At 51.4% G+C, this 13,333-nt stretch overlaps 1 protein-coding gene across 1 annotated transcript in view; it reads left to right on the forward strand.

The window, feature by feature from the left end:
* Nucleotides 1–889: 889 nt before the first annotated feature.
* Nucleotides 890–13,333, forward strand: part of LOC147990384 (uncharacterized) — a 96,049-nt gene continuing 83,605 nt past the window's right edge. Inside the window, exon 1 of the mRNA XM_087538191.1 lies at nucleotides 890–1,230. Within this exon, the coding sequence (XP_087394317.1) occupies nucleotides 890–1,230 (341 nt within the window). The remainder of the gene's footprint in view (nucleotides 1,231–13,333) is intronic.

Genomic DNA, 13,333 nt, shown 5'->3' on the forward strand with positions numbered 1-13,333 from the left:
AAACATAGCAAGTTACTTAACAGATTCAGACAGCAGAAAACTGAGCATGGCATAAACAGACTTATGAAGGCATCTTTGCGAGCTCGATTCACTCAACACAAGGCATGGCATGACAAGATAAGCATAACACCAGCAAGATGGCATGTTAAATAAGTTAACCAAGGCAAGAACAAGCTCATAGCATGCATGGATCAACTACAACAACCTGGGCAAAATTGATTAACATGTAAACAATCTGCCAGGAATATTTTATAGCAAAAGTAGAGCAGGATTAAGACATGCTAGAGCACTCCATAATTGCAAACAGGGACATGGATGGATAGAGCACAACCATATGTCCAAAACATCCTTACTGAAGATACTCAAAAGAATCATGGATCTCACTGTAGCAACATGAATACATGGCATAAAAATAACAGCAGAGCAATGACTTAGTGAAATTCTAAGTACCTAAAATCAGCAATATCAGGAGAACTACTTTGCATGCTTGTGCTAGTCACCAAAAAGATCACAAAAATACATGGCATACAACCCTGTAAATATGGCATGGCGTAGCCCAAAACACATGTAGAGCTCAAGTCCATATGCAGCACACAACAATTGTAGAAAAAGTGGCAAATGCTCATACTCTGCTAAGAATCAGCACCTAACATTTTATAGCACTCTTGCATCAACGATTTGGGCATCAAGATGGACTCAAACAAGCAGGTCACAATGGAAAAAAATGAAGAGCACATCATGATGAAAATTTTAATATATTGCATGCACAAAACAGAGCTACATGCAAGAAGTTACGGCGGGCCAAATGTTGCACCAGAATGTAAAATTTTCATGACTTAGTGGCAAAAACGGGGATCAACCTTCTGGATCAGATCCAGATCTGGTGTGGATGGCGAGGACGTCCGGGGATGTCACCGGGGATGGAGGTCGCAGTGGCTGGATCCCGCAAGGGAGCTCACTGGGGCTGACGGGGAAGAAGAGGAACAGCGGGGTCGGAGCTCCGGCGAACGTCGTGGCGGCGCGGGCGATGACCAGCGACGAAGGCGGGGCGGCGGAGGCGGCGGCCGGCAAACGTCACGGCAGAGGCGGCGAGGCGGCGACCGGAGTGAAGAGGACAGCGGCGACGCGGGCGGCGACCTCGGGCGCTGGCGGCGCTGGCGGCGCGGGAAGCGGGTGGCGGCGGATGGGCCTCTCGGGCCGGCGGCGGATAGCGGCGGCGGACGCCATGTGGTGCGCCCGGATTGGCGCGGGCGGCGGCGACGACTATGTCCGGCGCAGTGGACACGTCCGGTGGCGGCGGAGGGCGATTTTTAGGGTTTGGACCCGAAATTGGAGAGGGGATCACATATTTATACCTAGAGGGAGGTGGGAGTGTCCAAATGGAGTGTGGTTTTCGGCCACGCGATCGTGATCCGACGGCGGAGGATTTGGAGATGGTTTGGATGGGTTATTGGGCCACTTTGGATGGGTGTTGGGCTGCAACACACATGAGGCCTTTCCGGTTCCCCGGTTAACCGTTGGAGAATCAAACAGACTCCAAATGGCATGAAACTTGACTGGCGGTCTACCGGTGGTGAACCAAGGCTGCTTGGCAAATCTCGGCCCATTCCGAGAAATTTTAACACCTGCTCACGAAAAGAGGCAAAAGGGGGCGCTAGAGGACGTAGGAGTGTCGGATTGCAAAACGGACAACGGGGAAAATGCTCGAACGCATGAGCGAACACGTATGCAAATACGATGCACATGATGACATGATATGAAATGCATGACATGAAAAAAAATGCAAAACGAAGACAAAACCCAACCACGAAGGGAATCTCATAACTTAGAGCCGAAAATGGCAAGAGTTGGAGTACAAATATGGCAAATTACATCCGGGGCGTTACAACACTCCACCACTACGAAAAGATCTCATCCCGAGATCTAGGACTGAAAGAACTCCGGATATTCGGAACGGAGGTGGTCCTCGCGTTCCCAGGTGGCTTCTGGGTCGGAATGGTGTGACCACTTCACTTTCAGGAATTTGATAGACTTTTTGTGAGTCTTGTGCTCAGTTTCTTCAAGAATAGCAACGGGATGCTCATGATAAGACATGTCTTCTTGGAGATCAATCTCTTCGAAGTTGATGGTGCGGTCAGGAGTCTTGAAGCACTTGCGAAGCTGAGACACGTGAAACACGTCGTGCACATTTGCAAAGTTGGATGGAAGCTCAAGTTGATAGGCGAGGTCGCCTCTTTTGCCAATGATCTTGAAAGGACCCACGTATCTAGGGGCAAGCTTCTCTTTGATACCGAAGCGACGAGTACCTTTCATTGGAGAGACGCGGAGGTAGACATGGTCTCCGATCTCGAAAGCCAAGTCACGATCCTTGCTATCATAGTAACTCTTCTGGCATGATTGCGCGGTTTTGAGATTTTCACGGATGACTTTACACATTTCCTCAGCTTCTATGATTAAGTCATTGCCAAGAAGTTGGCGTTCATCGGTCTTTGACCAATTAAGAGGAGTGCGGCACTTTCTGCCATAGAGAATCTCGAATGGGGCCTTGCCCGAACTCGCTTGGAAGTTGTTGTTGTAGGAGAAATCGGCATACGGGAGACAATCAGATGTAGGGTAGAGACCCTAATCGCCCGATCTTTCACGAAAGGAGCGGATCCCGGGGAAATCACGAAGAACACGAGGAAGAACGGAAGGAAAACACAAAAGGAAATCACTAAACCGACACGAATAAGTCACACATGGGCTAGATCCTCGAGTACATAGGTAGAGATACACGAATCCACGAACAACTAAGGACGATACACGGTAACCGGTTCTTCTCTGTGAGGAGGTCTTTATGGGGCCGCCCAAGAGGGGGTCTTGATGATCTTCTCCGAAAGGAGGTCTTGAATCCGCTTGGGGGATCTTCTCCGGTGGAGGCTCGAATATCTGAGGAGAAGGTAACCAAGTGGATGAGCAAAGCTCTCTCACAAATCTGAGCTAAATATTTGCTAACCCTAGAAAGGAGGTGGTAGAGGTCTTTATAGTCTAAGTGCAAATGGGGGCGAAAGTAGGGGTACATGGGCCTCGGGCCCGAATCTGGACGCAACCAGGTACCGGACGTCCGCTGGTGGCTGGTCGTCCGGTGTCTTAGGAGCGGCCGGTCGTCCGGTGTCCTCCGGACGTCCGCTGGTTCGGCTCTGTGATGGGGGTGCTGGACGTCCGGAAACGTCGGTCTTCCGCTGATGTTGGTTCAGATGCAGGGGCGCCGGTCATCTGGTCCGGACCGGACGTCCGCTCGTATGCTTCGGGTGCAGGGGCACCGGTCGTCCGGTCTGGGCCAGACGTCCGCTCGCTGGGGCTCGGCTGATGCTTCAGGCGCCGGACGTCCGGTCCCGGCCGGTCATCCGGTGGCTGGGACTTTTCCTTCAGCCCTCCTTCTTCTCCGTCTTCTCATCCATCTTCCCCTTCTTCTTGTCCTTGATCCTTAGCTTCTCCATTGTACCTGAGTATGCACAAAGTATCCATATGAGGAAGTAGCCATGCTTCATGTGCATCGAAGTGGAATTGTGAGAGGAGAGATGTCACCTCGGTTTCAAGAGCTCTTGCACGTGATCGAGACATGGGTCCACCAGGCACTTGATGAGACGATGGTAGGTCCATGGGGATGACCTTGGGATGCTCCGCATCATCTCCCCTCCCTTGGGGAAGATCCATCCTCAGATCAAATTCTTCATCACCATGGAATGGAGAGAGATCTTTGACGTTGAAGATGTCGCTCATGTTGTACTTGTCGCACGGGAGGTCGATCTTGTAAGCGTTGTCGTTGTAGCGTGCAAGCACCTTGAAGGGTCCATCCGCTCGTGGTCGAAGCTTGGATTTGCGTTCTTGTGGGAAATGGTCCTTGCGAAGGTGTAGCCACACTCGATCACCGATATTGAAGACCATAGGTTGCTTGTTGAAGTTGAGCTTGGTTGCAAGGCGTTGAACTTGGCGCTCAATGGTGTTTCTTGTATCTTCATGCATCTTCTGGAGATGTGTCACACGCGCACTTGCGTCCAAATTGATGCGCTCTTAGAGTGGTAGAGGAAGAATGTCCAATGGTGACAATGGGTTGAATCCGTAAACGACCTCGAAAGGAGACTTGCCAGTTGTTGAGTGTCTTGCTCGGTTGTAGGCGAACTCGGCGATAGGTAGGCACTCTTCCCACTCCTTGATGTTCTTCTTGATGAGTACTCGAAGTAGAGCGGAGAGTGTGCGGTTTGTCACCTCCGTTTGGCCGTCGGTTTGAGGATGGTACGCCGTGGAGAAGAGTAGCTTGATTCCGAGCTTGGCGCATAAGGTCTTCCAAAAGTAGCTAAGGAACTTGACGTCGCGGTCCGAGACAATTGTCTTTGGCACACCATGGAGACGCAATATTGCCCTACAAAAGAGATTAGCAACATGTGAAGCATCGTCTATCTTGTGACAAGGAATAAAATGTGCCATTTTGGAGAAACGGTCCACAACGACAAATATGGAATCTTTCCCATTGCGAGTTCTAGGCAAACCAAGTACAAAGTCCATGCTAATGTCTTCCCATGGTTGGTATGGAATCGGAAGAGGCATATAGAGGCCATGAGATTGAGCTTTGGACTGAGCTTTGCGGCAATTCGAACATCGGTTGGTGAAGCGATTGACGTCCCGAAACATCTTTGGCCAAAATTAGCTCTTCGAGAGCGTGGCGAACGTCTTGTCGCGTCCGAAATGTCCCATTAAGCCTCCTCCATGTGATTCCTGCAAAAGCAACAAACGAAGGGACGACTTGGGGATGCAAAGTTTGTTAGCTCTCATAAGATAGCCGTCTTTGATGTAATAGCATTCCCAAGATGTATTCGACAAACACTTGGCATAAGGAGTGGCAAAAGTTTCATCATGCTCATACAATTCTTTGATATGCTCATAGCCAATGACATCTAACTCAAGTTGTGCGACTAGCATGCATTTGCGGGAAAGAGCATCCGCTATGATGTTTTCTTTACCCTTGATGTACTTGATGACATAGGGAAAAGACTCAATGAATTCACTCCATTTAGCATGACGCTTGTTCAACTTAGTTTGACCCTTAAGATACTTGAGAGTCTCATGATCGGTATGAATGATAAACTCATGGGAACGAAGGTAATGTTCCCATTCATGTAAAACGTGGACTAAAGCATATAGCTCTTTGTCATAGATGGGATAGTTGAGTTGCGCTCCGGAAAGTTTCTCACTAAAGTAAGCTATGGGGCGCTTCTCTTGCGTTAACACACCTCCTATGCCATTACCGCTACCATCACAATGAATCTCAAAAGGCTTGTCGAAGTTGGGTAAAGCAAGCACGGGAGCATGAGTAAGCAAATTGTTAAGCTCATTGAATGCGGTATCTTGGGATGGTCCCCAAAAAAATGGCGCATTCTTCTTGCTCAAAGCATGCAAAGGTGAAGCAATGGTGCTAAAATCCTTCACAAAGCGACGATAGAAACCCGCAATACCAAGGAAACTACGCACTTGATGCAAGTTGGTTGGTTGCGGCCAAGTCTTAATAGCATTGATCTTGGACTCATCTACATGAACACCCTTAGAAGAGACAACAAACCCTAAGAAAACGAGCTTATCAACACCAAAAAGGCATTTCTCCATATTAGCATAGAGACGCTCTTTCCAAAGAGTTTGCAAAACTGTGCGGACATGGGTGACATGCTCTTGGATAGATTTGCTAAAAACAAGAATGTCATCAAAGTAAACCACAACAAATATACCAATGTAAGGGCGAAAGCCATGATTCATAAGGCGCATAAAAGTGTTCGGTGCTTCCGAGAGACCCATAGGCATGACTAACCACTCATACAAACCAAATTTGGTTTTGAAGGCGGTTTTCCATTCATCACCCTCTTGTATGCAGATTTGATAGTAACCACTCTTAAGATCAATTTTGGAAAATATAGTGGCACCACTAAGCTCATCTAGCATATCATCTAGGTGTGGAATGGGGTACTGTCGGTGTCAAAACCGGCGGATCTCGGGTAGGGGGTCCTGAACTATGCGTCTAGGCCGGATGGTAACAGGAGGCAAGGGACACGAAGTTTTACCCAGGTTCGGGCCCTCTCGATGGAGGTAAAACCCTACGTCCTGCTTGATTAATATTGATGATATGGGTAGTACAAGAGTAGATCTACCACGAGATCAGAGAGGCTAAACCCTAGAAGCTAGCCTATGGTATGATTGTTGATGTGTATGTTGTCCTACGGACTAAAACCCTCCGGTTTATATAGACACCGGAGAGGGTTAGGGTTACATAGATTCGGTTACAATGGTAGGAGATCTGAACATCCGTATCGCCAAGCTTGCCTTCCACGCCAAGGAAAGTCCCTTCTGGACACGGGACGGAGTCTTCAATCTTGTATCTTCATAGTCCAGGAGTCCGGCTGAAGGTATAGTTCGGCTATCCGAACACCCCCTAATCCAGGACTCCCTCAGTAGCCCCTAAACCAGGCTTCAATGATGACGAGTCCGGCGCGCAGATTGTCTTCGGCATTGCAAGGCGGGTTCCTCCTCCAAGTACTTCATAGAAGATTTTGAACACAAAGATAGTGTCCGGCTCTACAAAATAAGTTTCCACATATTGCCATAGAGAGAATAATATTTACACAAATCTAATCTGCTGACGCACTCCGTAGTGTGACATCACACCACGGCCAAGCTTTTATTCGAACCGTTTTACTGTCCCATCTTAGCGCGTTATGCGAGGCGGTTTCCTTGGCACGTCTTGTTAAAGCAGAGATCGTGTCCCCTTATTCCGGGATTCTCATCAATACGGGCGTGGGTAACCCAACCATGCCATTGATTACGGCGCTTGGAGATAAGCGAGTTTTACCAGGCTGGTGGGGACACGTAGTTGCGTCCACCCATATAAGGGGATAAGGATCCACCTTTTCACCCACACCTTCTTCCTCCTTTGCCTATCCATTCTTGCGCACTCGAGCTCCAGTGCCCAAGTCCGCACTACCACCTCAACCTTCTCCAGTCATGTCCGGAGCGGGAGGCAAGTGGATGGTCTCCTCCGTCATCGAGGGACACATCAAAAAGCTGAGGAAGGCCGGATATCTGGCTAGCGACATCGCGCACCGGCTTCCCGAAAAGGGGCAGCTCATCCTCACCCTTAGGCCCCATGAGAGGGTGGTATTCCTCCCCCATTTCCTCCATGGACTGGGCTTCCCTCTGCATCCATTTGTCCGGGGGCTCATGTTCTACTACGGCCTGGATTTCCACGATCTGGCCCCGAACTTCGTCCTCAACATATCGGCGTTTATCGTCGTGTGCGAGGCGTTCCTCCGCATCCGCCCCCACTTCGGCCTATGGCTCAAGACTTTCAACGTTAAGCCGAAGGTGGTGTGCGACAACCAGGCGGAGTGTGGAGGCGCCATGGTGGGCAAGATGGACAACGTCTTATGGCTCGAGGGCTCCTTTGTGGAGACCCTGAAGGGGTGGCAATCGGGGTGGTTTTATATCACCGAGCCGTGCGACCCTAAGTGGGTCGCAGCCCCCGAGTTCCGGTCCGGACCCCCAACACGGCTCATGTCCTGGAAAGAGACGGGCCTGTCGTGGGGCAACCAAAAGGAGGTGACTGGATTGCAAACATTCATCCAATCCCTGGTGAACAAGCAACTCAGGCTTGTCAACGTAGTCCAGGTTATGCTCATCCGCCTGAGCCTCCCGTGTCAACAACGGGCCTTCAATCTGTGGGAGTTCAATCCGGCACAGCACCGAACTCTGAGCAGGCTCTTCGACACGATGTACGAAGATGCCTGGAAGGTGCTTTTCAAAGGCGCCAAGGCTCCCTCATCTGCTGCTGAGGATCGCGGATTCAGCGCGCAGCGTCATGCTAGCGCGGTAAGTTTTTTGTACCTTTTACAGGGCACTAGTTTTTCATAGTTTAACTCTGTGCGGGATCTAAACTCACTTACCTTTCACAGGATTGGCAGGCGAAGTCTGGACGGATCGACTGTCCGGCGCCTTTGCCCGAAGGCCCATCGGACGCTCAATTGGCGAAGCTGCTAGCTCCGGCACCCTATGTGGTGCCGGAGAATAAGGCTGCAAAAAAGGCCGTGAGGACCCGAAAGAGTGCCCGGCGCCTGGAGGTGTCGGATTCACCATCCGACGAATCCAAGACGCACTCCTCCCAAGAAGACGAGGAGGAGGAAGAAGAGACCCCTCCCCCTCCAGCGGGGGAAGGGAAGAAAAGGAAGGCCGCACCAACTGGGGAGGCCGAAGGGTCCAAGAAGGGGAAAACCCTTTCTCCGGATTACTCCACCGACGCCAACGACGGCGAAGAGGAGTGCGCGCCCAGGGCCAAGCCCCTGGCGAAATCGTAAGTATCCGGATACCAAAGTAATTCATAGTATTCGTTTATTGCACAGCTTTCCCTTATGTCGAATATGTTTATGCAGCCCACCCAAAGACCGACTCGACGCGTCGTCGAGCGGCTCACTGGACTCGTCGGATGTGAACTCACTTCCGACGGCTTCCTCCCCCCACCCTACGGACGACACCGAAGTGTTGTCCCAACAGGTTCCAATCCGGGAGGAGGTGGTCCTGGAGGCGCCGTGAGGCAACCTCCCGGAATCTAGGAGTAAGGGGGATGAAACCCCCCAGGGCTCCAAGTCCGGCCCTAGGCCGGACACCGCTCCGGAACCTTCAAAGGTTCCAGAGTCCGGTGGGGGACCTCCTTCCAAGATGAGCAAGCCCGCCGTGCCGGTGACCTCTGTCCAACCGAAGGCGCCGGACAATATGTTGGAGGCGCTCCAAGGCGCCTCCATCGACGAGGGGCACCGCACTATTACGAGTGCGGTGATCCAGAAGGTTTAGTCCGCCAAGAGCGGACTGACTGAAGCTTGTACAAGCCTTTTGACAGGCTTTGAGGTAAGTAAAGAAAGTGTAAATAATAGTACCGCATAGACAGTACCCCCTGATGCTCTGTTTGGCGTTCGGGAAGAAAAGCCGAATAGAGGATCAAACAGAATTCGTAGGAGTCTAACAAAAAGGAGTCAATATGCGTGTGCAGGCATCCCTGCGGGCGTCCGCCGCACTGGCTGTGGAAGTGGACGTGCTAAAGCAGAACCTCAAGCAGTCCGAGCAAGAGCTCGGGCGTGCCAAGAAGCAGCTCGAGGATAATGAAGGTAAGAAATACCTTGTTGGAATTAAATATATATATATAAAAAGGTGCAATTGCAAAAAATGACAGGATTATCGGGGCTATTGTAGGGGCCATGTCTGAGGTGGCGACCCTTAAGCAAGCGCTGCTCGAGGCCGAGAAGATGGCGGCCACGAAGCGCACCGAGCGGGAGAAGTATGAGGCCGAGGTTGGCAAGGTGCGGCAAGAGCTCCAGGCTCTCATGGAAAAACATGAGAGTTTGGAGCGTGACTCAAGGATGCGAGCGTCCGAGCTCGCGACGGCTATTGAAAGTGCCAAGTCTGCCAAGGCCAAATCCCAGAAGACCCTCCAGGAGTTGGTTGAGGTGAAGAAGATAGCGGCGGGTAAAGCATTCTTTATGCAAAGCAAACACATAAGCGTGAGTTACTTGTTACTTACCCGAATCCGGAGTTCTCCAGGCGCGTTCGCAGATCTTCCCCGGAGTGTGTCTGATGCTTCCGCATTCTATCGAGCCGAGGAGGGGAGCTCGACAAAGAAGGTGTTTTGGTCTCAGTACGCTGAGGCCGGACACCCCGTGCCCCTGAGTGACTAGCTGAAGCAACTGATCGAGCTCCACAAGGTGGCCGAACAGGCCATGAAGGGCCTCATAGTTCGGCTGTGGCCTAGAGAGGCTCAGCCTGGGAGCTATTTCAGGCTGGTGCGGCGGCTGGTGGAGGCCTGTCCAAGGCTCGAAGTCATCAAGCGCTCCGTCTGCATGGAAGGTGCCCGTAGGGCCCTTGCCCGTGCTAAGGTGCACTGGGGCAAGCTGGATGCTGAGAAGCTTGTGAAGGACGGGCCACCACCGGGGAAAGAGCATCGCAAGCCCGATAATTATTATAAGGATGTTCTGAAGGGTGCCCGCCTTGTGGCGGATGAATGTACTATGGATGTAATTTTCGAGTAAAACTCGCTCGTTTTGTCCAGTGCGCTGAAAACTTGTTCATACGCGCTGAGCAATGCTGCTTGAATTTAAAATATTACCTTCTGTGCGGCTGTTTATCAATACTGAGAGATGGCGAGTCGTCGGCTTCTGCCCCCTTGCCGCTAGTGCTGGGGTGTTCGGGGATAAACCTGGGCGCTCTTTTTTCCCATATTTGGGTCCTTCGAGGGAGGCGCTCAGCCCAACGAACGAGGCAATCAGACTATAATGCGTGAACACTCTCACTTAGCCATAGAATTCTATAATTTTAAATTTCGGCGAAGCCCCTAGTATTCGGAAGACCGAGTTCGGGGCGCTATCGACGCCTTGGCCGGACAGAGCCGACTCCTCGCCCTAAGCGGCATAAGTCTTTAGGGACTCGAAAAAACCTCTCGAACAGCGACCAACTCTCGCTTCATCATGACAGTCAGTTTTAGCTTTCTCCACTGAGGTGCTCGGCCCAGCTCAACTGGGGCACAATCGCAGTGGTTCTCCTAGTGCTACCTTAGCCGATATAGCGGAACGTAAGGCACCAAAACATAGGAGCCGGGCAAACCCAACTATTGACCCAAGACATGATTCGGAGCCGATGCATATAGTGCTATAAGTTCGGGGTGCCGCACTTGTGAAAGTGTTCAGACTTCTCACACCATATTGAGGGGTGCTAAAAGCCCCTGGCGTATTTTGGCCATACCAAGTTGTACGGGTGCAACATGTCGTTAAGGAACATTTATTTATAAAAAGATAATGCAAAAAATAGACAAAAGCTATGCATTGTTTATTAAAAATAGCTGCGATCAAAGCAGAACGATACAATTAATGCGATAAATGAAAAGTTGGACTATTTAACATGTCTGCTCCAGGGGCAAGCTGCGGAATAGTATGCGAAACAGGTATACTGCTCGTGATAGAGACCACCTGGGATTTCCATAATGTGGCATGGCTTGTCTGCTTCCCTGGTCCTTGCATCGTTTGTGCGGCAATTGAACTGCTGAACAGGCCTTCCGAAGAGTAGTGTCCTGGAAGTAAGAGAAAAGTAAAAAATCGGCAGCCCCTGGTGCGGTTTAAGCCGTGTTTTGGGCATGCCGTGATGGCGCCCCTCCCCCTATGCCCATGGTATTTCCAGAGCGTAGTTATGGACGCGAAGTACTGGCGTCGCCTTTTTGCGAGGGTTGGGGTTGGGGCCGCATTGCTACGCCTGCTCGAAATGTGCCAGGCGGTCTTGTTGTAGGTTACTTCGGGCGCGCTTGACGGTGTCCGGACGTTTAATGGACGGGCTGGAGAACTGCCTGGAGAGGCTGCTTTGTATTTCCGCTGCAAGGGCCGCCGTGTGCTCCTCCGTTCGGAGGGAGCGTTCGGTGTTTCCATTGACCGTAATTACTCCACGAGGGCCTGGCATCTTGAGCTTAAGGTATGCATAGTGCGGTACCGCATTGAATTTGGCGAATGCGATTCGTCCGAGCAGTGCATGATAGCCACTGCGAAATGGGACTATGTCGAAGATCAATTCCTCGCTTCGGAAATTATCCGGGGATCTGAAGACCACTTCAAGTGTGACTGAGCCTATACAGTTGGCCTCTACACCTGGTATTACGCCTTTAAAGGTCGTTTTGGTGGGCTTAATCCTCGAGGGATCGATGCCCATTTTTCACACTGTATCCTGGTAAAGCAGGTTCAGGCTACTGCCGCCGTCCATGAGGACTCTAGTGAGATGAAATCCGTCAATAATTGGGTCTAGAACCAATGCGGCAAATCCGCCATGATGGATGCTAGTGGGATGGTCTCTTCGATCAAAGGTGATCGGGCAGGAGGACCATGGGTTGAACTTTGGGGCGACTGGCTTTACCGCGTATACGTCCCTTAACGCGCGCTTCCACTCCCTTTTGGGGACGTGGGTGGCGTATATCATGTTCACCGTCCGCACTTGTGGGGGAAAACCATTCTGTCCATTGTTGTTCGGTGGCCGGGGCTCCTCGTCGTCATCGCTATGCAGCCCCTTGTCTTCATTGTCGGCGCTTAGCTTGCCTGCCTGCTTGAACACCCAACAATCCCTGTTGGTGTGATTGGCCGGCTTTTCGGGGGTGCCATGTATTTGGCACAAGCGGTCGAGTATTCGGTCCAAGCTGGACGGGCCCCTAGGATTCCTTTTGAATGGCTTCTTCCACTGACCAGATTTAGAGCCTCTGAATCCGGCATTAACTGTCGTATCCTCAGCATTGTCGCCGTTAATGCGGCGCTTCTGCTTGTTGCGACGCGACCTGCCACTAATGTCCCTGGTGTCCGAACTACCAGGGTTCTTGGTCATATTGTTGCTACGAGCGAGCCAGCTGTCTTCTCCCGCGCAAAAGCGGGTCATGAGTGTCGTGAGTGCTGCCATAGATTTCGGCTTTTCCTGTCCGAGGTGCCGGGCCAGCCACTCGTCACGGATATAATGCTTGAAGGCTGCTAGGGCCTCAGCGTCCGGACAGTCGACTATTTGATTTTTCTTTGTTAGGAACCGTGTCCAGAATTGTCTGGCCGATTCCTCTGGCTGCTGGATTACGTGACTTAGGTCATCGACGTCTGGGGGTCGCACATAAGTGCCATGGAAATTGTCGAGGAATGCGGCTTCCAGGTCCTCCCAACAACTGATTGATCCTGTTGGCAAGCTGTTGAGCCAATGCCGAACTGGTCCTTTAAGCTTGAGTGGGAGGTATTTGATGGCGTGAAAATCGTCGCCGCGGGCCATGTGGATATGAAGGAGATAATCCTCGATCCATACCGCAGGGTCTGTTGTGCCATCATATGATTCGATGTTTACGGGTTTGAAACCCTCGGGGATTTGATGATCCATTATTTCGTCTATAAAGCACAGTGGGTGTGCGGCGCCTCTGTACTGGGCGATATCATGACGTAGCTCCAATGAGCTTTGTCTACTGTGTTCGGCCCTGCCGAATTTGTGGCCGGCGTGACGGTTACCGTCTTGAGCCGTGGGGTGCCCACGCGATCCGTAGATCGATCGTGCTTGCCTTGCCTTGTCCTCCAACATGTCTCGTATGTCTGGCGCATATTCCCGTGCCTTGGTACGGGGTGCGGCTTGAGTGGAGGGCCGAGAGGCCCCTCTATCGCGGCCACGAGGTGGCCGTTTGGCCGCATCAAGTGCTTCCTCCTCTAATCGGGGTAGCAACTTGCGCTTTGGGTAACTCTTGGAGGGGCGTTCGAGTTTATGCTCTTCGGCCGCAAGG

Source organism: Triticum urartu, chromosome 1A, assembly GCF_056163025.1.
Source record: "Triticum urartu cultivar PI428250 chromosome 1A, HENAU_Tu73, whole genome shotgun sequence".
Lineage (NCBI taxonomy): Eukaryota > Viridiplantae > Streptophyta > Magnoliopsida > Poales > Poaceae > Triticum > Triticum urartu.